At 31.7% G+C, this 26080-nt stretch overlaps 1 protein-coding gene across 1 annotated transcript in view; it reads left to right on the top strand.

The window, feature by feature from the left end:
• The window catches only part of LOC141340206 (uncharacterized), a 41027-nt gene that overhangs the window by 5682 nt on the left and 9265 nt on the right, over positions 1 to 26080 (top strand). Inside the window, exons 3-31 of the mRNA XM_073845132.1 lie at positions 572 to 592; positions 706 to 765; positions 4234 to 4287; positions 4451 to 4495; positions 6028 to 6054; positions 6148 to 6192; positions 6308 to 6352; positions 7740 to 7793; positions 11315 to 11383; positions 12464 to 12532; positions 12633 to 12701; positions 14373 to 14441; positions 14784 to 14852; positions 16500 to 16568; positions 16655 to 16723; positions 16806 to 16877; positions 16999 to 17067; positions 17169 to 17240; positions 18566 to 18634; positions 18813 to 18881; positions 20103 to 20171; positions 20295 to 20363; positions 20604 to 20672; positions 20861 to 20929; positions 23012 to 23080; positions 23261 to 23341; positions 23463 to 23498; positions 25239 to 25275; positions 25353 to 25910. Of these exons, the coding sequence (XP_073701233.1) occupies positions 572 to 592; positions 706 to 765; positions 4234 to 4287; positions 4451 to 4495; positions 6028 to 6054; positions 6148 to 6192; positions 6308 to 6352; positions 7740 to 7793; positions 11315 to 11383; positions 12464 to 12532; positions 12633 to 12701; positions 14373 to 14441; positions 14784 to 14852; positions 16500 to 16568; positions 16655 to 16723; positions 16806 to 16877; positions 16999 to 17067; positions 17169 to 17240; positions 18566 to 18634; positions 18813 to 18881; positions 20103 to 20171; positions 20295 to 20363; positions 20604 to 20672; positions 20861 to 20929; positions 23012 to 23080; positions 23261 to 23341; positions 23463 to 23498; positions 25239 to 25275; positions 25353 to 25910 (2242 nt within the window). The remainder of the gene's footprint in view (positions 1 to 571; positions 593 to 705; positions 766 to 4233; positions 4288 to 4450; positions 4496 to 6027; positions 6055 to 6147; positions 6193 to 6307; positions 6353 to 7739; positions 7794 to 11314; positions 11384 to 12463; positions 12533 to 12632; positions 12702 to 14372; positions 14442 to 14783; positions 14853 to 16499; positions 16569 to 16654; positions 16724 to 16805; positions 16878 to 16998; positions 17068 to 17168; positions 17241 to 18565; positions 18635 to 18812; positions 18882 to 20102; positions 20172 to 20294; positions 20364 to 20603; positions 20673 to 20860; positions 20930 to 23011; positions 23081 to 23260; positions 23342 to 23462; positions 23499 to 25238; positions 25276 to 25352; positions 25911 to 26080) is intronic.

Below are 26080 nucleotides of genomic sequence, written 5' to 3'. Positions count from 1 at the left end.
AATATGTCATGCACCCAGCAATGAAAACTCAATAGTTGTATTTTCTATGGCTATGTACCACATTATTTTGTGGTACATAGACTTTTTCTTAGCTAGTTGTTCAGGCGTTAAACCAGTTTAAAGCAGATGAGACCAGCTAACCACATTTGACGCTGTATTTGATAAGACACCTAACGATTAGCCTTTCTACACTTTATTTACTGTAATTAGCGTAAACACGTACTGTTGTGGCTTCTCTGACATGCATCTGGGTTTATAAATTCTATAACTCTCTGTTGTCATTCCTGCTGTTAAACTGATATGTTCATTAAAGCAGGTTTAATTTTTCCCATTTGTGCAGAAACACTTTGATACGATTTCAATGTACAGCAAGACTAGGCATGTTAAATAACACTGTTTCCTTTAATCACATTTGTTGCTCTGGGAGATTTGTATAATGTATAGCCTGATATTAACTGTTCATACTGTTTACCCAAACTGCACACATGAAAGGCTTGCCAAAGAGCAATTATAGTATAGCAGCTAAAATTTGGACGGAATCTAATTTTCATGTTGTTACATCTCTACACAGGCTCAGCTGGCAAACGATGGGGTAAGTAAATAATACTTTGTTTTTCTTGGTAATGTTTATTACTGCAGATGAAAGAGTGAGATTCCCAGTAAATGAACTGATTTGAAAAATGATTCTCTTTTCTTTGTATTTAGTGTCCTCTGTCCCCGAAGTGTGCTTGCGAGAAGGGCGAGAGAGGACCCAGTGGCCCGGCTGTAAGTATTTTCACTTCAACATGGGACGGTGTTTCCACGCAAGCCCACAGGCGCATTTTTCTCCTCTTTTTTCTATTCCTAAGAGGTACAGATTCCTTTGAGGAATGTCAACAGTGGGAAGAGACAGGCATGATTCTGACATTTTGGATAACTGCTTCGCTTTGTAAAAGTCAGGATAATTATCGTCTTTGTCAGGACCCCTCAGCACTACCTTGGGGAAAACACAAAATAAGATTCCTCACAAGAAATCTCCTTCATGTTCAGACTGTTGAAAGTGAAGAGAGTGTAATTGCATGTTTTGGCTGAAAACCTCGACTTTCAAACACTTACGGGTCCAAAATTAACATTTTGCCACACCTGCCAATGATGGTTTAATAGCTTTAGTAATATATACAGTCAAGCCTGAAATTATTCATACCCCTAGCAAATTCTGACTTAAAGTTACTTTTATTTAACCAACAAGTTTTTTTTTTTTTTCACGGAAATGACACAGGCTTCTCCCAAAGATAATACGACGATGTACAAGAGGCATCATTGTGTAAAAAATATTACTCATGTTTTATTTACATTTGAACAAAAAGTGGCATGTCCAAAATTATTCATACCCGTCTCAACAATCAATTGAAAAGCCTTTATTGGCTATTACAGCAGTCAAACACTTCCTATAATTGCTGACCAGCTTTTTGCATGTCTCCACTGGTATTTTTGCCCATTCATCTTTGCACTGTAGCCACTGGAACTTCAAAACCTTTAGATACATTTAGATACATTTACATTAAGTTGATTAAACAGCTGTTCCCAATGAATCAGGGTAATTAGGATGCTTTAGAACAGCTTGGACTATTTGAAATAGTATAGAACTTAAGATTTTCCTATAGACTGTGACAGTTTGCAAAGGGTATGAATAATTTTGGACATGCCACTTTTTGTTCAAATGTAAATAAAAGCTGAGAAATATATTTTTTCCACAATGATACCTCTTACATCGTACATCGTCTTATAATCTTTTGGGAAAAGCCTGTGTCATTTCCGACCAAAAAAACGTTCTGGTTGAAAAAAGTAACTTGAAGTTAGAATTTGCCAGGGGTATGAATCATTTCTGGCTTGACTGTATATTTTTGTCTCTATAACTGCAAATATTTCGTATCTTTTCCTTGCATTTTTGAGACACATAATGCATTCCGTTATGTCACTTAGATCAAATAGATGCACTGAACAAGTTCAAACTGACTTAACATGGATATATAAAACATGGATTATAAAACTAACCTGTTGTGTGTAGATCATGTTAGAGTCAGTTACTCGTTGATAGACGCCTAACCATCATTATCCAGGTGCTTTCACCTTTTTGGGATTCCATACATTCTCATGACTATAAATTACAGGCCTCAGGAATTGCTCTCATTAGTTTCATGTTCTCCAGCCTGCTCTTTTAGTGCTGACCAGGTGCCGAGTAAACGCATATAATAACTTGAACTGGTTAAAAAACAATTCACTTGATATTTCACTTCTTATTTTTAAATAAAATTACAGTATTTAGCAGACAATTTTGTCAGATTTAGCTAACTTCTGGGAATAATATTTACAAATTTGTCTCCAAATAGTAGCTAGGTTAAAAACATAAGCCAGTGTTGGATTTGTTAACTAAAAGTAAAATAAAATAATAATAGTAGTTGAAATAAAGTTTAAATGATCAAATAAAATCTAAATATTAGATGAAAAATTAAAAAAAAAAATTGAGAAATAGCTGAAATATTTTTTTTAAGCTGAAGTACTACAAAAAAAGCTAAAATAAAAATAGATTAAGGCTAAGAAATGTAAATACATTTAAATGTATAAAAATTGCAAAAGCAGACAAAATGACTAAAACGTAACAATTTCAAAAAATCTAAACTAACCTAAACCTAAACTGAAATTAAAATGACAATGTAAAATATAATAATAAAAGTATTTATTTAAATATATACATAAATATTTATGAAATATTAATTATTAATAATAATAATAATAATAATAATAATATTAATAATAATAATAAAAAGTTACAATTATAAAATAAAATCTAAATAGTAGATTAAAATTAAAAAATTAAAAATGTCAAAAAACTGACAAATGACAATAAGATTATAAAAAAATAATAAAAAAAATATAGTAGATGAAAAATACAATGAAAAATACAAAATACAATAATACAAATAAATACTTGAAGTATTTAGCTGAAGTACTAATTTGATCCTAAATAGAAATACATAAAAAAGGAATAAAAATGACACATAAAACTAAATTTAAAATGACAATGGAAAATATAATAATTAAGAATATTTAAAATATTATCAAATATTAAAATAGTATATTATATATGCATTATATATAAATAATGCTAAAATAACACTGGCATACAAAACTTAAAAAAAATTGAAATAATAATAATAATAATAATAATAATAATAATAATAATAATAATAATAATAATAATTAAAACCAAGTTGAAATTATAAAATAAAATGTAAATAGCAGAAATTGTTACCTTTAAGAAAAAATACAAATAAATGAATGCTAAATTGAAATACATAAAAAAATAAGAAAAAAGTACATAAAATGACTAACACTTAAAAATGATGAAAACTAAAATTAAAATAACAGTGGGAAATATAATAATATAAGATTATTCAAAATATTCTTGAATATTAAAATAGTATATAAATAATGCTAAAATAACACTCACATAAAAAACTGATCTGAAAAATTAATAATAATAATAATTGAAATAAAGTTAAAATTATAAAATAACATTTAAATAGTAGATTTAAAATATTTAAAAATTAAACAAAAATTCTTGCCTTGGAAAATAACGGAAATAAACACTTTTAAGCTGAAATGCTAAAAATAAAATTGAATGAAAGCTAAAATTACAAAAGAACTACAAAAAACAATTAATGACAAATGCACATAAGGGACCAACTTAAAAATGATGAAATATAAAATTAAAATGACAAATGGAAAATATAATAATAAAAGATGATTCAAACTATTCTTAAATATTAAAATACTATTTAAATAATGCTAAAATAACACTCAAAAAAAAAAAAAACTTCCCAAACTCTTATGTGTCCTCTATGTAAATTGAACAAAAAAAAAAAAAAAAAGATAATCTGAAGTATGTTGTTAATCAAACAGTTTCATAGTATTTTTTGTCTATATATGAAAGTCAATGGAACCTGAAACAATTTGCTTACCAAAATTCTTCAAAATATCTTCTTTTGTGTTTCACAGAAAAACAAAATGCATTTTGTGCAAATGTCTTTGGGGTGTACTATCTCTTTAAGTGCATGCAGTGACTTTTGATTGGTTAGTTCTTTGTGTCTAATAAACACATGAGATATATGAGGTCATCAATTTTTCACTCATTAAGCAAACTGTTTGGGTGGAGTTGACACTGCTGCTCACTTTCTCTAATTTCCCCTGCAGGGAAAGAAGGGTCGCCCAGGTGAGGACGGAACCCCTGGGGCCAAAGGTCAAAAGGTCAGTATTTTGTCTTTATGTCTGCTATCTATCTGTCATTCTCTCTAGCATGTGCTTGCTTTTGTGAATGCACGTGGGAAATGTGATGAGGAAGCTTATGGTTAGTTAGACTGTTGTATTCTAAAACCTTTTTTCAATCACACTTGTTTTATTCTCTTTTTAGGGTGAGTCCGGTTTAAGTGGACTTCCTGGTCGTGAGGGAACAGAGGTGAGTGGCTGATAGGTTGGACAACAATTCACTATTTAATCTTGATTTAATGATCTTTTGATAAGCTATTTGGGTAATATGAATCAAGTATGTACAAAAACAAAGAAAAAATGGTCTTCTAAACTTCAAATGTCAGGTGGTGTAATGATCAAGAAAATAGTAATCAGATATTGTACAAAACTTAAACATTTCCAAAGAATTTTGTTCAATTATTGTGAACAATATTTTATTGTACATATATTTACATGTATATATTTATTTTACATTTATTTAATGTGTATATACATATAAGACATAGAAATATTTTTTATTAATTATTCAAGTAATTATTTGCAAATGTGAACTACCCATTTGTACTAATTATCAATTATTAAATATAAAATATTTAAAAAAAAAATTTTTTTACAACAAAACTGCTTTACTCTAACATTGATGAACTATTAAATCAAATAAAATAAATTAAATTATATAATTAAAAATTTCTAATAGTTGATGAAAATTTCTAAAATTAAAAAATATTATAAAAAAATACTTATAAAAAACTTAATACAAATAAATGTATAAAATGACAAAAGCACACAAAATGGCTAAAACTTAAAAATGTTGAAAAACCCTAAACTAAACTAAAATTAAAATGACAATGGAAAATGTAATTTAATTATGTTTTTAAGATAATTTAAAATATTTATGAAATATTAATTATTAATAATAATTGAAAAAAGTTTAAATCATAAAATAAAATTTAAATAGTAGAGGAAAATTTAAAAAAAAAAAGTAACTTACAAATGTCCACTAAAATTTTAATGGTAACGGAAAATATAATAATAAAAGATCATTTAAAATGAAATGATAAAATAAATTAAATGATATAATTTAAAAATCTTATTAGTAGATGTAAATTTCTTAAAAATGTAAAAAAAGTACAAATAAATACGTTTAAGCTAAAGTACTAAAATAAAACTGAAATTAAAATTATTTGATATTAAATAGAAATATACTAATAAAGATCATTTAAAATATGATTAAATATTAAAATATTAAAATAGTATATTATATATGCATTATATAAAAATGATGCTAAAATAACACTGACATACAAAAGAATTGAAAAAAAAAAAGATTAAAATAAAGTTGAAATTTAAAATATAATGTAAATAGCAGATGAAACATTTGTAAAAAATGAAACAAAAATTGTTGCCTTGGCAAATAACAGAAATAAGAAATAAATTAATAAATTAATTTTTTAATCCGAGATTGTTTTTTACAATCTCCAAAAAGTAACACCACCTAGAAATTTTTGACTTTAAGCCTTTAAAAAAAACATTACAATTATTTCACAAATTGAAAAGTTTTGTCAAGTATGTATTGTATGTATGAGCTGCATTTGATGTATTTTCAAAATAATTTAATATATCCAGACAATAGCTTAGTGTCACATTGTTGACCAATATGCAAGAATAAATGTAAAAAATATTTAAAAAAAATAATACAAATTTAAAATAATAAATAACGTCTTCCTGTTTTGTTCTCAGGGGAAACCAGGCTACCAAGGAGAGAAGGTACTGAACCCCTGCATATATTCATAATATATTTTCTGTTAAAGTACACAGTCATATGAGATTGATCTTTTGATCTTTTCTGATTGTCTACAGGGTGAAAGAGGAGAATGCGGCACTCCAGGAATCAAAGGAGACCGGGTGCGTAAACTTTCAGACGTTACAGTATTCTGGCCACCCCTCCAAGATGTACTGAACACCGTAATACAGTATATCTATCAAATGCTCAATTTGTTTATAATGTATCATCTGATAGGGTCCTGAAGGTCCGGTTGGTACTCAAGGGTCCAGAGGTCTGCAGGTGGGTCTGATTATATATTTATTTCATATTTATTCCTTTGTTGTGAAATATGCAAATATGGAATGTTTTGGAGCCGTTTACACCTGTCTTTAGCATTGACCACTTGTACTTAGATCACCTGAGACAGAATTTTTAAACTAAAATGTACCATTTTATTTATTTTAAACTAAATGTGAGAGATTATTTCTATGAAAGCATGTTTCTGGTAATTGCGACTTTTTATCTCACAATTCAAAGTTTTTTTCTACAGTTTATTTCTTACAGTTCAAACTTTTTTCCTCCACTTCTGAAAAAAAAAAAAAAAAAACGGATGAACTCAGAATTGTGAAATATATACTACCAGTGAAAAGTTTTATGATTTTTTTAAATGTTTTTTAAAGAAGTCTCTGCTCAACAAGCCTGCATTTATTTGATCCAAAGTACAAAAACAGTAACATTTTGAAATATTTTTTATGATTTGAAATAACAGTTTTCTATTTGAATAAATTTTGAAATTTAATTTATTCCTGTGATTTCAAAGTTGAAATTTCAGCACCATTACTCCAGTCACGTGATCCTTCAGAAATCATTCTCCAGATCTTTCTATTCCTCAAAGAATCCTGAAAAAAATGTACTCAACTGTTTTAAATACTGATATTCAACCAGAACGTTTTTTTGGTCGGAAATGACACAGGCTTTTCCCAAAAGATTATAAGACGATGTACGATGTAAGAGGCATCATTGTGGAAAAAATATATTTCTCAGCTTTTATTTACATTTGAACAAAAAGTGGCATGTCCAAAATTATTCATACCCTTTGCAAACTGTCACAGTCTATAGGAAAATCTTAAATTATAAAATATGTCTCTTAAACAGAATGATTTCTGAAGCATCATTTTACATTGAAGACTGGAATAATGATGCTGAAAATTTAGCTTTGATCACAGGAATACATTTAAATATATTCAAATAGAAAGCAATTTTTTAAAAATAGTACAAAATATTTGATAGTATTGCTGCTTTTGCTGTTTTTTGGATCAAATAAATGCAGGGTTGGCAAGCAGAAGAGACTTCTTTAAAAAACATTAAAAATGTTAATGTTCAAAAACTTTTGACAGGTAGTTTAAATGTCAGAATTTGAAGTTTATATCTCGCAATTCAATCTCAGAATTGTGAGGAAAAAAGTTAGAATTGTGAAATAAAAAGTCACAGTTACCCATTACCTATCTTTTATCCTTTGGCGGAAATGGGCTTCAGTAAATTTCCCCCAACATATGATTAAACATACACTTTACTGTATTGTAAAGCAGCATAATGCTTTGGTGTCTACAGATAATGTCAGACAGCCTTAAAAACACAAGTGTTCATGCTAGACACTGAAACATACCCTTTCATGTTTCCGCTGCAGGGTTTACCAGGACCGCAGGGCGACATTGGACCAGAAGGCGCACAGGGAAAGAAGGTATGTGGCTAATAATCACAAACCATTATCCTGAAAATTTCAGCTCATCATGTTTAACTCGCACACCTGGAAAAGTTTCACCGTTTCCAATAAATCCAGAAGCCTTTGCTTGTTCAGCATGTTACTATGCATGAGAAAACCCATGCACTTGACGCTTATTTGTTTGTTACATCCATTATATATAATCCATTAAAGTGTTTAGACCAAAATGAATGAGAAATATTGCTTTCACATTTCTTTAGAAGGATTTATCATTCATATGCATGCATGCATGTAAACCCCACTCTAAAGTATAGATTAGAGACAAAAGAGACTTACATAAGACAGACTTTTGGATTTTACTCCATTATGTTTCTAGGCCTTGATAAGGACAATATGATATATATTTTTATGTAAATACTTTATGCATCCCTTTACAAGGCATTTAAAATTTTCTTACCAGTTTTTTATCATTGAAAGGAATAGTTCGTCCAAAATTAATTTCTTTCATCAAAGCTATAGACCTTAATCAGGTTAGATGCCATATTGATTTTTCAGTGAATTTTCACTCTCAACTCACAACTTTTTGGGGTATTTTTTACATTATCAGTCAAAAGTTTTTTTTAATGTTTTTATAGAAGTCTCTTCTGCCCACCAAGCCTGCATTTATTTAATCCAAAGTACAGCAAAAGCACTGAAAATCTGAAATATTTTTACTATTTTAAAATAACTGTTTTCTATTTGAATATGTTTTAAATGTAATTTATTCCTGTTATTTCAAAGCTGATTTTTAGCATTATTATTCCACAGGATCCTTCAGAAATCTTTCTAATATTCTGATTTGCTGCGCAAAAAACATTTATTATTATTATATTGAAAACAGCTGAGTGGAATTTTAAAAGTTTCTTTGATGAATATAAAGTTCAGAAGAACTGCATTTATCTAAAATAGAAATCTTTTGTAACATTTTAAATATCTTTATTATCACTTTTAAACAATTCAAAGCACCCTTGCTAATTAAAAGTATTAATTTCTAAAATATCTTTGCCAAAAAAAGAATGATACTGAGCCAAGCTTTTAAATTGTATAGTGTAACATTTTACAAAAGCTTTTTATTTCAGATATATGCTGATCTTTGGATCTTTCTATTCAAGAATACTAAAAAAGATGTACTCAACTCAATATTGATAATAATAATATTAAATATTAGAATATTATATGATTTCTGAAGGATCATGTCCTACTGAAGACTGGAGTAATGATGCTAAAATGCAGCTTTGATCACAGAAATAAATTACATTTTAAAATATATTCAAATAAATAAAATAAGTTATTTTAAATACTAAAAATATTTCACAATATTGTTGCTTTTGCTGTATTTTGGATCAAACAAATGCAGGCTTGGTGAGCAGAAGAGAATTCTTTAAAAACATTAAACATCTTACTGGTCAAAAACTTTTGACTGGTAGTGTGTACTGAAAGATTTTTGATGTCACAAAACAAAACAGTACAATACAATACAACACACATTACTTTTATAACAGCCTTGTTTTCATACCTGTCAAAAATGACACTGTAAAAGGTCTAATCTCGCATTGCTTTAGGAATCTTGGCATGCACTACTTTTATGACTCTCTAATGGTTTACATTGACTATTAACTGTTATGGTATTGAAAAGACATGCAATTCTTTGAAATCTCTCCTTTGTCATTGATTCCAATGCAAAAAAAAAAACATGAAAGTGAGTAAATAATGAATTTGAATTGTTAGGTGAAGTAATTCTGTATGTCTGACTTTTAGACAAAATCTTCTAAGCGTCTTCTTTCAAAAAAGACAATGCTTATGTCTGCGGTGCAAAGGGTTCACAAACTGCGACCATTTTAGTATAAGCATGTCTTGTGATTGTGCTCCAAAAGGGGGCGAAGATGAACAAACGCGTTTTGACTTGTTTTGGATTTGCTTTAATAGAGGTCTGCTTCTCTTCCAGTAGTTTCCCCTTGTTTAATTTAACTGCAGGAAGCATTCAGAGTTTTAGGCATCTCTGCAGATGTCTTCACTAACTGGGGATCCTTATACATGCATGGGTTCACAAAACCGTCATGAAAGACAAATTGTTTTGTACTTCCTGTTTAGAAGCAGATTCATCTAAAAATAGATGATACCGCAATAATAAATCATAATCCCTTACTCCCTGAGGTTAATAGCCAAGCAGTGAGATGCTATAAAGTGCTTGTCAGGTCAGCATAAATGCTATGGGTGGTCTGAGATTATTGTCATGGTAGCTAATAACAGCAGAAATGTGTATGATGGAAAAATGCTGTGCAAAGTATAAATTCATGCACAGACATGCAGGTGACGTGAACAAAGAGAATTTCCAGCTTTTAGAAAGGCAGCACAGTAAGGGGCTATTGTAAATGTCATGAGCAGATTTGTGACTGCTTGCACTGACCTACTTTAGATTTGATTGACAATAGCTGATGTACAGTATATATGGTCCTGGTTGAAAATGAAAGGAAAAGTCAAAAAATTAGATGCAAATGTACTCACCCTCAGGCCATCCAAAATGTAGATGCTTCTTCATGGGAACTGATTTGGAGAAATGTACAGTAGCATTGCATCTATTGCTCACCAATGGATCCTCTGCAGTGAATGGGTGCTGTCAGAATGAGAGTCCAAACTGCTGTTAAAAACATCACAATAATCCACACCACTCCAGTTCACACCACACAACTTAAAATTATCTATTTGTCTTTTATGCCAAAAATCATGTTTCATGAAGATATTTTATACATTTCCTACCATAAATATATCAAAACTTAATTATTGATTAGTTATATGCTTTGCTAAGAACTTCATTTAGACAATTTTAAAGGCAATTTTCTCAATATTTAGATTTTTTTGCACCCTCAGATTCCTGGATTTTTAAATAGTTGTATCTATTTTCTCCTAACAAACCATACATCAATTGTAAGCTTATTTATTCAGCTTTCAGATGATGTTTAAATCTCAATTTTTAAAAAAATTGACCCTTAGGACTAGTTTTATGGTCCCCTGGGTCATCTAAAAATGAACATCCCTGGTTAAATTCATCTTAAGCTCTATTATTTACATTATTTGTAATTAATGAAAATAAAATAAATTCAACTTGTTGACAACCATGCTTTCAGTGAAAGTGGATTTCTGTCAGTACCATTTTAAATTAGGTTTTTACAAATCGAGGAACAAGATAATTAACAGCATGTCGCAGATACTATACATACTGTACAACTTAAGTTATAGTGAACACAGAAGACACATTCTGTTTCTCAGCTTGAATTCAAAAGGACAGCTCACCTAAAAAATACTAATTTAGTCATTCTATACCTAAGGCCTGATTTCACTCATTTTTCACCTTAAGAATGAAATGCTTATAAGAAACTCTTGAGATTCTATATGAATCTATGTCAGATTTCACACAATGAGAAATTTCTTCCATAAAAAAATAATGAATGTCATTTCAATTAATTTGATTGATCTAATCTGTTGTTTTTAATTAATCACAGGGTGAACGCGGCCCTGCTGGCCCGCCTGGAATTCAGGGCGACAGTGGAATTGGACTTCCTGGACCAAAGGTCAGCTGTATTTACCTGTTCGACTGCAAATTCACAGAAATCCTCAAAATCACAGAAAACAAGTCAGACTTTAAACCTGGAAAAATGCCTAAGCTGAGTTACTCTCTTAGGTTTGGTGATGTTTTGGTCATTTTTCAGCTCACCAACTAGCTAAACTAAGCTAAACCAAGCTAAACTTGGCTGGGATGTAAGACCAGCAAACAATCTAAGGCTGGCATAAGATTTTTTTTCTTTGACTTTCCATGGTCAATGAACCACCTTAACTAGGAACCCTATAAAGCCTACAGTATCTTATTTGATACTGTATCAAATTTCTAAGGCGTATAAATGATCATCATGATCAAATCTTTGCTTAAAAACGCATTGCACACAATTTACTAGAGGTATATGCCCTCTGTTGTCTGATTGATAGTTTATACGTTTTTAGCAAGTAAAAGGCCTTTTAGTGCAATTGTAAAAACATCCAATATAAGCTTGTTCACATGTCTTTTTGTTGTGAAACCTTTACTGATTACTTTATAGTAAACATATGTATAGCTTTAATATTATTAGTAATATTTTAAGATGAACACCTACTGGACTGAAGCAACTTAGGTTTACTTGATTATTCAATCATCATTTCTTAAAATAATCAAATATTATCCATCAGGCTTTTGGAGAACGTTTATTTGTTCATCTTTCAATCATCTGTGTATTGCATGGCATTATATGTTTTAAACCTACAAAGTATTTAAGTATCATCTTACAGAGACATATTGGGAGATATAGCGACAACAGATATTTACATGCATTTTATTTGAGTACTCTGCCATACTGTTATAAAGATCTCATTGATTTACATTACAAGCTATCTGTACTATTTGGCCGTATAAATATTAGTATCTGCACCAAATTGCATATTTTTACTCAGTTTAGGTGAATAAAATGTGTTTTTTCCTCCTTAAGCATGAGCTCCGTATTCTCCAATATCATATGAACCATTAAAGCCTGGTGTATCAAATTTGATACAAACCAACTGTCATTGTATACATATTTCTTACTTTGTCTTCTGAATTGTTCATGTTTTTGATCCATCTGCAGGGAGATATGGGATTTCAGGGAAGACCAGGTCCTGCGGGTCCACCTGGCATCGGCGAGCCAGGTATGCCTGTAAGTATAGAAATACAAACAACTTCACAAGTGTTTACTCAATTTACACCCATAGATTTGACTATATGACATTTTTCCTCTCATTTCTTCATCAAATCAGGGGCCTCAAGGGCCACAGGGGGTCCAAGGTGAGAAAGGACCACAAGGAGAGGGTTTTCCAGGTCCAAAGGTAAGGTTAGCCTAAAAGCGCCATGTTCTTACTAATGTCTCTATGCTCTTTAATCAGCCTTTGTAGCAGCCAAAGGCAATCTGAGAAGATCTAAGCAAGCAAATGCATTAAAGACTTGTAATTTTTTATAATACCTCATTAGAGGCTCAGAGTTCCCTGGTAAATCCTCATTTCAAAACCCAAGGCTATTAATTATGTTCACAGATAAATTAGCTGAGCATTACCAGCCTGAGGATGCAAGACAGAATTTAATGGATCCGTTTTCTTTGACCTCTATAAAGACTCTTTGTAATCTGTCTAATGTTAGCAGTCTACATCAAAGTCAGAGCTGTGCATGAAATGTAATCGTAAATTAAAAATACAGGAAAGAAACTTGAGTCATGTCTCAGTTCACCCAGTAGCTAAACTAAATTATATCTCAATATTTTTAGATTTCTGATGATATTCAGTATTCATGATGATGCAAATCAAGTTTTGAATCAGTTTAAAATAATTTACAGGAATTAACTGAATATAAAGTTAAATTAACTAAATATCTATTAAATGTTAAAAGCATAGTTCTTTAATCTGCAGTTTATTGTATGCTAACATTTACCAATTAAATGCATGTGACAATAAAAAAATAATAATAAGCAGTGTTATCGTTAACTGCAACTAAAACTAAAAAATCGTTTTCTGTAATTAAAATAAAGCTGAAATAAATCCTAAACTTATAAAACAAACAAAAATTAGCAAATATGTGACCCTGGACCACAAAACCAGTCATAAGGTTAAATTTTACAAAACTGAGAAATATAAATATCATATGAAAGCTCAATAAATAAGCTTTCTATTGATGTATGGTTTGTTAGGATATGACAATGTTTGGCCGAGATACATCTATTTGAAAATCTGAAATCTAAGGGTGCAAAAAATCAAAATACTGAGAAAATCACCTTTAAAGTTGTCCAAATTAAGTTCTTAGCAATGCATATTACTAATCAAAAATTACATTTTGATAGGTTTACAGTAGGAATTTTACAAAAAATCTTCATGGAACATGATCTTTACTTAATTTCCTAATGATTTTTGACATAAAAGAAAAATCAATAATTTTGACCCATACTATGTATTTTTGGCTATTGCTACAAATATACCCCAGCGACTTAAGACTGGTTTTGTGGTCCAGGGTCACATATGTTTATATACTAAAATTACTACAACCAAATAAATGTTTATTCATTTTTATTATTTCTAAATAATATATATATATATATATATTAAAAATGATAAAAACAAATAACAAAATTACTATACCTGAAGATTATAATGAAAACTGAAAAAAAAATAAAAAATAAGTTGAAGTACTAAAATTAAGTAAAATTAAAAAAAGTAAAAATATAACAAAATAAAATAAGAATAAAACTAATAAAAATTAAAAGAAATATTTAACAAATAATTATTGTTAATTGGTGTTTGAAATTAACTAGTGCAGCACAACTCCAATTTAAATAAAAAACAAGTTTAACAAATCCTGGAATTTGCTCTAATTGACCTTCAGACAGACCGAACCAAAACAGGTGTTTTCTAAATCCCACAGACGAAGAAACAATACATGCAATGCAGTAAATGCATCCAAATGGGTTAGCATTTCAGAGACTATGGGCTGATTACGCCTCTTTTGTTTGACAGGGGGACCGGGGTCTGGAGGGGCCGAAGGGACCAAGAGGACAGCCGGGTGCTGGAATCAAAGGCGATAAGGTGGGCTGTAAATATATCAGCACATGAATGGGATTCACACCACCACACCATCAATGATACACAAAGGGTTTAATGAAGTATGTAAACTCGCCCTGAGTTCCCATTTAAACACCAGGGACTGATTGGACGGTAATAAAGGGTGTGAAAGAGCAGATTGGAGGGCGGTACAGCTCAACTTACTGTGGGAAGCAGAGCAGAATTCTGCTCACCTATAGTACTGAATAAAACACCAGTCATTTCTTAAACTCAAAATAGACAGATTATTATTCCTGCAAATTAAATCTCAGGGTATTTTAGAGATGTATTACTCTGATTACTGATTCATCTTCATTGTGTCTTCAGGGTGAATTTGGGCCTCCAGGTTTGCCAGGACCGATTGGACTCCCAGGGCTTGGTATTCAGGGAGAAAAGGTGATATGAAGTGTCTGTCCTTAACTTATGTGTACTTAGTGTTTTGCAAAAGTATTCATACTCCTATATTATTTTCACATTTTGTTATGTAGCTGCCTAATGTTAAACTGTTTTAAATTACTTTTTTCCTCAACATCAATCCACACTCCATACACCATAATGACAAAGAAAAAACTGAATTGTCACAACTTCGTAAATGTATTAAAAATAAAAAAAGTAACTAAGTACATTGCATAAGTATTCATACTCTTAACTCAGTACTAGGCAACCTTTTCAGCCTCGAGTCTTTTTAGGTAAGATATGACAGGTTTTGCACATCAGTATTTGGCGATTATCTGTCATTCTTCGCCTCACCTCCTCACCTTTCAAGCTTTGTCAGCTTTGATGACATTTTCAGGTTTCTCCAGAAATGTTTGATTGGGTTCAAGCCCAGGCTCTTGCTGGGCCACTCAAGGACATAGAGACAGAGTTGTCTATAAGACACTCTTGCTGTGTGCTTAAGGTCATTGTCCCATTGGAAGGTGAACCTTCTGCCCAGTCTGAGGTTCTGAATGGGTTTTTATTAAGGCTATCTCAATAATTTGGTGCATTGAGCTTCTCTTTTACTCTGACATGTCCCTCAGTCCATACAGCTGAAAAACAGCCCCACAACATGAGGCTGATGAACAGTGCCTGGATGATAGGAATTGAGGTTCATCAGACCAGAGAGAATCTTGTTTCTCACAATCTGAGGGTCCTTTAAATGCGTGTTTAAAGAGTGTTTTCATTTATCTTCACTGTGGAGAGGATTGTTGCAGTGATGTTTGTAGGTTTCTCCTATCTCTAGAGTGACCATCAGGTTCTTGGTCACCACTCTAGCCAAGGTTCTTCTGCATCAATTGCCAGATCGGTGGAGTGTTGTAGTGATGTTTGTCCATCTGTAGGTTTCTCCTATCTCCACATATGTTCATGGAGCTCAACTAAAGTGACCATCAGATTCTTGGTCACCACTCTAGCCAAGGCTCTTCTCCATCAATTGCTCAGTTCGGCCAAGAGGCCAGCTCTAAGAAGAGTCCTGGTTGTTTCAAACTTCTTCCATTAAGTCCGTGAACCTTCAATGCAGCAGATTTTTTTCTGAACTCTTACCAAGATGTGTGGCTTGATGTGGTCCTGTCTATGAGCTCTACAGGCAGTTTTTTGTTTACCTGGCTTTTGCTCTAATATGCATTTTCAGCTGTTCGATTTATTATTAAGATGTGTGTGCCTTCTAAATCATACTCATTCAATTGAATTTGCCACAGGTTAACTTCACTCAAAGTGTAGTAACATCTACAAGCAATATGAATGCTTCTGAGCTAAATTTCAACTGTCTCAGATAAGGGTATGAATACAGAATCATAGAAACAATTCTTATTAAATTTGCAAAGGATGGTAAAACCCTGTTTTTTGCTTTGACATTATGATGTATGGAGTGTAGATTGATGTAGAAAAAAATAATTTAAAGTAGTTTAACATAAGGCAGCAACATAACAAACTGTAAAAACAATTAAGGGGTGTGAATACTTTAGCCACTGCTCTTGACTTTTTTACAGGGTACAAAGAATTAAGAAAATGTACATAAATGGATATGCATATATGGACTTTTTCTCATTTACTTCTTAATATCAGGGTGTTGAGGGTCCGAGGGGGCCTCCAGGAGGAAGAGGACAACCAGGAGAGGGTTTCCCTGGTCCCAAGGTTGGTAGTAAAGAGTATAATTAATGGCAAACTGGTATAGGAAATTTGTCCTGGCTTGATTTTTTAACTATTTTCCATGTTTCTAGGGAGAACAAGGTTTACCGGGAGAAATGGGTGCCCCGGGAGAGAGAGGGCATGGTGAACCTGGAGCAAAGGTTTGTGTCCAGGGGGGTGGTGTAGGCTCAAAAATGATGAAAACTTAAAAGGTGGTACTGAGTACTGCTATTATTTCTTTAGGGTGAACCTGGTTCATCTGGACTGGCTGGTGTACCTGGACTTCCTGGGGAGGATGGAGCTCCAGGACAAAAGGTAACTTAACTTTCTGATGCCTGAACTGGTGATTAAGATTGAGTGTTATGCTGATTAGGTATGTCTCTAGACAAATATGTAAGTTAATCGGATGTTAAATGCATTGTGTTCTCTTCAACAGGGTGAGCCTGGGGCAGCAGGTTTGAGGGGACCTGAGGGGGCTGCAGGAATCGGCACTCAAGGAGAGAAGGTACAATACTTCATTCATATCATGGTGGATGTCAAAAAAGGCTTTAGTATCACCACCTTCAGTATATGTTGACTGATATTCTGCATTTATCATCATAATAGGGAGATCAAGGCCAACGTGGCATTCGAGGGTTGCCAGGTCCTCTTGGCATAAGTGGCCCATCGGGACCAAAGGTGAGAATATTTAAAGAAACCTTGTGCAACCTTGGTTCTGGAATAATATAATAATAATGAGTTAAATAAATAAGCTCTGAACTAAAGCAACCAAGTTAGCAAATTTCAGCATTATAAACTTTGACTGAAGGTACGCTCCCAGTCAAAAGGGTTTGGATAGTATGATTTTTACTGTTATTAAAAAAGTCTCTTCTGCTCACCAGCATTTATCTGAAATAGAAATCATTTGTAACATTATAAATGTCTTTATCATCACTTTTGATCAATTTAAAGCATCCTTGAAATAGTGTATAATGTTACAAAAGCTTTTTATTTCAGATAAATGCTTATCTTTGGATCAATTTTTTTTTTAAATCCTGGAAAAAATGTACTCAGCTGTTTTAAATATTGATAATAATAATAAAATGTTTCTTGATCAGAAAATCAGCATATTTAAATAATTTCTGGAGGATCATGTGACACTGAAGACTGAAGTAATGATGCTGAAAATTCAGCTTCGATCACAGGAATAAATTACACTTTAAAATACATTCAAATAGAAGGCAGTAAATTTAAAATAGTACAAATATTTCACAATTTTACTGCTTTTGCAGTATTTTGGCTCAAATAAATACAGGCTTGGTTTGCAGAAGAGACTTCTTTAAAAACATTAAAAACTTACTTTTAAAAAACGTTTGACTGGTAGTATATTTGAAAATTAGAAAATGACACAAACAAAAGTATAAAATACAAATAAAATATAAAAATTCTACAGTACACACTAGTGTTCAAAAGTTTGGTGTCAGCACGATTTTTTTTAAAGAAATGAATACTTTTATTTAGCAAGGACACATTCAATTCATCAAAAGTGATAGTAAAGACTTCATACTATTACAAAGATTTCTATTTTAAATAAATGCTGTTCTTTTGCTGAACTTCATCAAAGACTACTGAAATTGTTTTTAATTGTAATAGTATTTCAGAGTATTACTGTTTTAACTTTCATTTTGATCATATTTAATCATATTTTGATCATTTAAACAAAAATCTTACCAACAGGAGAGTATTTTTACTTTAAAATATTTAAATGTTTGCAAATGCAAAAGAGTGTAGGGAGAAAAGGAAAGGAACTTTAATGTTGTGATCTAGGGAGTCATGAAAACAATAAAGTATAAATATAAATATAATAGTATTTAAATGAAAACATTAAGATGAAATGTGGGGACTCCAAGCTTACAAAACCGCTCATTGTTTGAAGCAGCAGTGCAATAAATGCCTGTGGTTTCTCACATAGTTTTATAAGTGATGCAGTTACATCACTGGAACATTACACTGATGTTTTTCAGGGGGAGCCAGGTACGCCAGGAAGGCTGGGCATGCCAGGATTACCTGGACGAGCTCTTGCAGGTGCAAAGGTAACAAAGCTAAGCTACTACAACTGTGCCACTCCCTACAGGCTGGCAGGCTGTCATCGTGTTGATGGCCCACTGCCAACACTATGAATCAGAACAATTCTACTTTAACATTCATCATAGCCAACTTAGCAATAAAACAGAGAAGTAATGCTATGACCTCATCTCCTTGTGCCTTCAGGGCGATGTGGGTCCCGCTGGTCCTCCCGGACCAATTGGAGAGACTGGTTACGGTTTGCCTGGTCCAAAGGTGGGTGGAACTTTTTGACCTGTAGAAAATGAGTAAAAGAAATATATATACACTACCAGATTTTTAATGTTTTTTAAAGAAGTCTCTTCTTTATTTGATCCAAAGTTCTGCAAAAACAGTAAAACTTTGAAATATTTTTACTATTTAAAATAACTGTTTTCTATTTGAATATATTTTAAAAAGTAATTTATTCCTGTGATTTCAAAGCTGTATTTTCAGCATCATTACTCCAGTCACACGATCATTCAGATATCATTCTAATATTCTTATTTGTTGCTCAAAAAATAATTATAAGTATTATTATGTTGCAAACAGCTGTTTTTTTTTTTTAGGTTTCTTTGAAAAGAACAACATTTATCTGAAATACAAATGTCTTTATCATCAGTTTTCATCAATTTAAAGCATCCTTGCTAAATAAAAGTATTTATTTCTATAATTTATTTCCCCAAAAAAGAAAAAAAAATCTCCAAGTTTTTGAATGATATAGTGTATAATGTTCCAAAAGCTTTTTATTTACGATAAATGATGATCTTTGGATCTTTCTATTTTTTTCTCAACTGTTTTAAATATTATTAATAATAATATTAATAAAATGTTTTTGAGCTGCAAATCAGCATATTAGAATGATTTCTGAAGGATCATGTGATACAGAAGACTGGGGTATTGATGCTAAAAATTCAGATTTGATCACAGGAATAAATTACATTTTAAAATATATATTTAAATAGAAAACAGATATTTTAGTAAAATTATTTATTTATTTTTTACTGTTCTGCCATACTTTGGATCAAATAAATGCAGGCTTGGAGAGCAAAAGAGACTTCTAGAAATCTTACTGTTCAAAAACGTTTGATGGGCAGTGTAGATTTTTTAATGTTTTGTAATGGTTGTGAAATACTGCAATTACGTTTACTATGCTAATCATAAAACAGCAAACTTTTTTTATAGGCATATTTTTTTGTTTTTGAAACTACTCTCTTATACACACCAAGGCTACATTTGATCAGAAAATTCCCAAAAATAAAAATGTAAAATATAATTCTAATTTAAATAGCTGATTACTATTTGAATATATTCTAAAATGTAATTTATTCTGGTGATGCAAAGCTGAATTTTCAGCATCATTTCTCACGTCCTCAGCATCACATGATTAAAAAATCTTAATTATTTAAACATTTGACCAGTGCATATAAAGTGATATTCCTTCCTTCTCACATTTAGGGTGATCGAGGTAACCCAGGGCCACCCGGACCATTTGGGCCTAAAGGTGAAGGATTCCCTGGTCCAGTGGTAAGCAATATTTTACATCCCAGCTATTTCCATAAAACATCACTAAAATCTTAAGTTATTTTTATTATAGTTCCCTTAATCAGGTTTGTTGCACATCTGAGCATGTGTGTTTATCTTATACAGGGTCTGCCTGGATTACCAGGACCACCAGGTGAGGTCGGCCCTGAAGGCATTGGTGTTCCTGGACCAAAGGTGAAGTTAACACTTGGACCTGGCAAAAGCTTGTATTTCTAATGATGTATGAGTGTCATTTCTGATTTTCACACTTGGACATGGAAATATTTGCCTTGTCTTACTTTGTATGAAGTATTAGTAAAGCATTAAAATGCACCCATAAGGCTGTTGAACATGAATGATAGGAATATGAAAACATTCTGCATACAAGGAATAATTCTAAATGGTGCTTTTGCTAAAACTTCACTTTCATTTCAGGGAGATGTTGGATTTAGAGGTTTGCCTGGTTTGCCAGGACCACCTGGTGAAGGACTGCCAGGACCACCGGTAAGATTAATATTCATGTCATCTGATATAAACTCTTCTATGAATCTTCCTGTCAACAGTAATGAGACTGTGATACTAAACACCCCTGAACAAGAGCTCTGAACCGCATGCACAGGGAGTCTGTCTGTGTTGCTGTGGGGATTGAGTCTGTTCTACCTCTAATTAATTCTGCTGTCTTGCTGTTTCAGGGCAACATGGGGAGATCAGGTCCTCCAGGACCACAAGGACCCCCAGGGGAAGGCATTCAGGGACCCAAAGTAGGTTAACTATCTACTACCTGCAATATAGGGTTAAGCAATGTATCTAAAAATGATATATATGTGACCTTAAGTGAGTCTTAAGTAGCATGCATAGCCAAAAATACATTGTATGGGTCAAAATGATACATTTTTATTTTTTATGCCAAAAATATTTAGGATATTAAGTAAAGATCATGCTCTATGAAGATATTTTGTAAATGTCCTACTGAAAATATATCAAAACTCAATTTTTCATTAGTATTGCTAAGAACTTTATTTGGACAACTTTAAAGGTGATTTTCTCAATATGTGACCCTGGACCACAAAACCAGTCATAAGGTTAAATTTTACAAAACTGAGATGTATGCATTGAAGATCTGGAATCTGAGGGTGCAAAAAAAATCAAAATACTGAGAAAATCACCTTTAAAGTTCTCCAAATTAAGTTCTTAACAATGCATATTACTAATCAAAAATTACATTTTGATATATTTATAGTAGGAATTTTGCAAAAAATCTTCATGGAACATGATCTTTACTCAATTTCCTAATTATTTTTGGCATAAACGAAAAATCAATAATTTTGACCCATACTATGTATTTTTGGCTATTGCTACAAATATATCCCAGCGACTTAAGACTGGTTTTGTGGTCCAGGGTCACATATTTAGATTTTTTGCACCCTCAGATTCCACATTTTCAAATAGTTGCATCTTAGCCAAATATTGTCCTTAAAAAAAGACCCTTATGACTGGTTTTGTGGTCCAAAGTTACATTTAGTCTGGATATTTCTGTATTTATGCTTAAAAAAAGGTGTTTTGTTTTTATAATGTCAACCAAACAATTTAAAATTTACTTCAAAAATGACCAATACACTGTTTTTAAAGGGATAATTCACCCCAAAATGAATATTCTGTCATTATTTATTCAGACACACGTCGTTCCAAACCTGTATGACTCTTTGTTTTTCTACAGAACACAAAAAATATATACAGGTGCATATCAATAAATTAGAATGTCGTGGAAAAGTTCATTTATTTGAATAATTCAACTTAAATTGTGAAACTTGTGTATGAAAGACTGAAGTAGTTTAAGTCTTTGGCTCTTTTAATTGTGATGATTTGGCTCCTACCGAAAATATATCAAAAATTTATTTTTGATTAGTAATATGCATTGCTAAGAACTTCATTTGGACAACTTTAAAGGCGATTTTCTCAATATTTAGATTTTTTTGCACCCTCTGATTCCAGATTTTTAAATAGTTTGTATCTCGGCCAAATATTGTCCTTTTTTTTATTTTTTATTTTTTTATGTATTTCAAAAATGACCAAGGCACAGTTTTTTGAGGGATAATTCAACCAAAAATTATTTATCTGTCATTATTTATTCAGCCACACATCGTTTCTAAACCTCAGTTTCTAAACCTCACACATACTGAAGTAGTTTAAGTTTATTTTTATTTTTTATTTATTTATTTATTTATTTTTTTTTTTAGTTTATTTTTTGCACCCTCAGATTCCAGATTTTCAAATAGTTGTATCTCGGCCAAATATTGTCCTTTTTTTTTAACAATTTAAAATGTACTTCAAAGACATTGCTTTTTAATGGATAATTCACCCAAAAATGAAGATTCTGTCATTATTTATTCACCCACACGTCGTTCCAAACCTGTATGACTCTTTTTTTTATACAGAACACAAAAATATACTTTGAAGAATGTTGGTGACCAAACTATTTTGATTGCCTTTAACTTCAATTGTAGTTTATAAAATAGAAGTCAATGGAAACCAAAACTGTTGAAACTTCTTGTGAGTTCTGCAAAATATATAGAGTCAGGGTCAAAACCTGTCCAAAAACAGGTTTAGACTGACACTAGGGTGAATAAATAATGACTGAATGTTCTTTTTTTTTTGGTGGGGGGGGGGGGGTATCCCTTTAAATTAAAAAAAGACAAAATGATTATGTCGTCATTTTATATTATCAGCAAAATCATTAATTTTCTAAATATCGCCCAGTTCTACTAGAACGTACTGTAGCTTTGTGTAAAGTCATGATAACCTGGTTTAAGAAAGAAAATAAACTTGTTTGTTAAATCCATCAGGGTGATCAGGGGGCTCCGGGAGTGACAGGACCGAGGGGCCCTTCAGGAGAGGGACTTCCAGGCTCCAAGGTGAGACTTTGGTTTAGATATATAAGTATATGAGTAGAGTGCGTGAACATAGATGTCTTAAAGGCACAGTAGCAAGAAAACGGCCCAATTGAAAACAACTTCAGGAATAAACATTAAATAATTAATTAAAACATAAGATATGTGCCCTTTAATTCAAGTGTAAATCTCTCTGTCCTGTAGGGTGATCGTGGTTTGCAGGGCGAGAGGGGCTTCAAAGGAATAAAAGGTGACATGGGTGACCCAGGGACGCCAGGACTAGCTGTGAGTTCATTTAGTGACTATAAAGCATCTTTTGTGTAATAGCAGACGGAGTTTTAAATGTGAATACTAAATCACATTGTACATCAACTTGTTTAATAAGTGTTTTCATCTCTTCTTTTAGGGAAGACCTGGATTTAAAGGCGAACAAGGGCTCACCGTAAGATCAAATATATTTGCATCTTTTCAATTGTATTTTAACCAACCATATGCTTTGCAAATATTAACAAATGCTGTCATTTTTTAATGATTTTTTTTTTTTTTTTTAGAAATTAATGTGTTAATTCGAATGCATTGTAAATATTAGAAAATGTAGTAATTGATTTTTCAGAGAGAAGACATTATCAAGCTAATTAAGGAGTTAATTTTAGAAAAATTATGCAATCGTATGCATTGTAAATATTTGTAAATTCTGTCATTTTAATGTTTTTTTGACGAGAAGAAAATGAGGACATTTTAAGAAAACTAAGCGATCATATGCACTGTAAAAATTAGCAAATTAGGTACTTTATTAATGATTTTTTTAGAGAATGTAAAGGAGTTAATTTTAAGAAAACTATACAACCATAAGCATTTCAGTCATTTTTCAGTCTTTTATCAAAGAGAAGACAATCAAGGAAAATTATACATTGTAAATATTAGAAAATTCAGTCATCATTTAATTATTTTTCACCAAAAACATATAACCAGACTGATGAATATGTTCATTTTAGGGAAACGTTGCAACCGTATGTATTTTAAATATTAATCAGTTATATATAGGAAAAGCATGCAACCATATGCACTGTAAATATTAGCAAATTAGTTTTTTTATATTATTTTTCAGATAGAAGAATATTAAGCTGATTAAGGAGTTATTTTTTGGAAAACTATGCAAATTTATGCACTGTAAATATTAATTAGTTAAATTTAGGAAAAGTGTGCAACCAAATGCATTGGAAATATTGGCAAATTCAATAATTTTTCAGTGTTTTATCTAAAAGAAGACAATCAAGCTGATTAGGGAGTTAAGGAAAACTATGCAACCACATGTATTGTAAATATGAATAAAAACTGTCTTTTTTGTTCAACTATTTTAATTAGAGAAGACATAATTAGGCTGATGAATGTGTTAATATTAGAAAAATGATGCAATCGTATGTATTTTAAATAATAATAGTTACAATTAGGAAATGTATGCAACCATATGCATTGTGAATATTACCAAATTAAGTATTTTTATGATTTTTTAGAGAGAAGAAAATCAAGCTCATTAAGGAGTTATTTTTTTTAGAAGACTGCAATTTTTTGCATTGTAAATACTGGCAAATTCAATCATGTTTCAGTGTTTTATCAAAGACAAAACAATCAAGCTGATTAAAGAATTAATTTTAGGAAAACTATGTAACGATATGTGTTGCACATATCAGAAAATTTAGTCTTTTTATTCAACTATTTTAAGAAGAAAAGACATAATGAGGCTGATAAATGTGTTGATTTTAAGAATATGATGCAACCGTATGCATGTTAAATATTAATGAGTTAAATTTAGGAAAGCTATGCAGTCATATGCATTGTAAATATTAGCAAGTTAAACCAATTTTTATGATTTTTCAGAGAGAAGACATAATCAGGCTGATAAATATGTTAATTTTAGGAAAACTATACAACCATGTGCATTGTAAATATTAGCAACTTCAGCCATTTTATCAAAAAGAAGACAATCAACCTGATTAATTAGTTCATTTTAGGAAAGCTATGCATTCATATGCATGGTAAATATTTGGAAATTAAGTATTTTTTAATGTTTTTCAAAGAGAAGACATACTGTAATGAAGCTGATTAATGTGTTAGGAAAACTATGCAACCATATGCACTGTACATATTAACACATTTATTCATTTTTTTAATTATATTTCAGAGGGAAGACATAATCAAGCTGATTAAGGAGATTTGTGGTGAGTTTTACACTTGTGACAAAACACAATTTGATCATGAAATAGCAGTGTCATGATATGACTGCATATATTTCTAGGATGTGGTATTAAGTGCAAGGAAAGGCCCATGGAGCTGGTGTTTGTGATTGACAGCTCTGAAAGTGTTGGCCCGGAAAACTTTGAGATCATCAAGGACTTTGTCACAGCTTTGGTGGACCGCGTCACTGTGGGTCGTAATGCCACGAGAATCGGTCTAATTCTTTACAGCTTAGACGTCCATCTGGAGTTCAACCTGGCCAGGTATATGACCAAGCAGGATGTCAAGAAGGCAATCAGGAACATGCCTTACATGGGAGAAGGCACCTACACTGGCACCGCCATCCGCAAAGCCACACAAGAGGCGTTTTACAGTGCCAGAAACGGGGTCAGAAAAGTAGCCATCGTCATTACGGATGGACAGACGGATAAAAGAGAATCTGTTAAGCTGGATATGGCAGTACGTGAGGCTCAAGTGGCGAATATTGAGATGTACGCTCTGGGAATCGTCAACACCTCTGACCCAACGCAAGCTGAGTTCCTGAGGGAGCTCAATCTCATTGCTTCTGATCCTGACAGTGAACATATGTTCCTCATTGATGACTACAACACACTGCCAGGTAAGCATGGAAAAAAATTAAACCCATTCACCTTTTTCTTCAAAGCATAAATAAGCTTTTGAATGAGATTTCTGGTTCGTAGGGAAATAACGAGAAAAATAACAACGTGCAGTACATGGTAAAATGGTTTGCACTACAAACCAGTGTGTTCATAATTAAGATAATACATT

This window comes from Garra rufa, chromosome 8 (genome assembly GCF_049309525.1).
Source record: "Garra rufa chromosome 8, GarRuf1.0, whole genome shotgun sequence".
Classification (NCBI taxonomy): domain Eukaryota; kingdom Metazoa; phylum Chordata; class Actinopteri; order Cypriniformes; family Cyprinidae; genus Garra; species Garra rufa.
The sequence above is the reverse complement of the archived record's forward strand: the minus strand, read 5'-3'. Positions and strand labels throughout refer to the sequence as shown.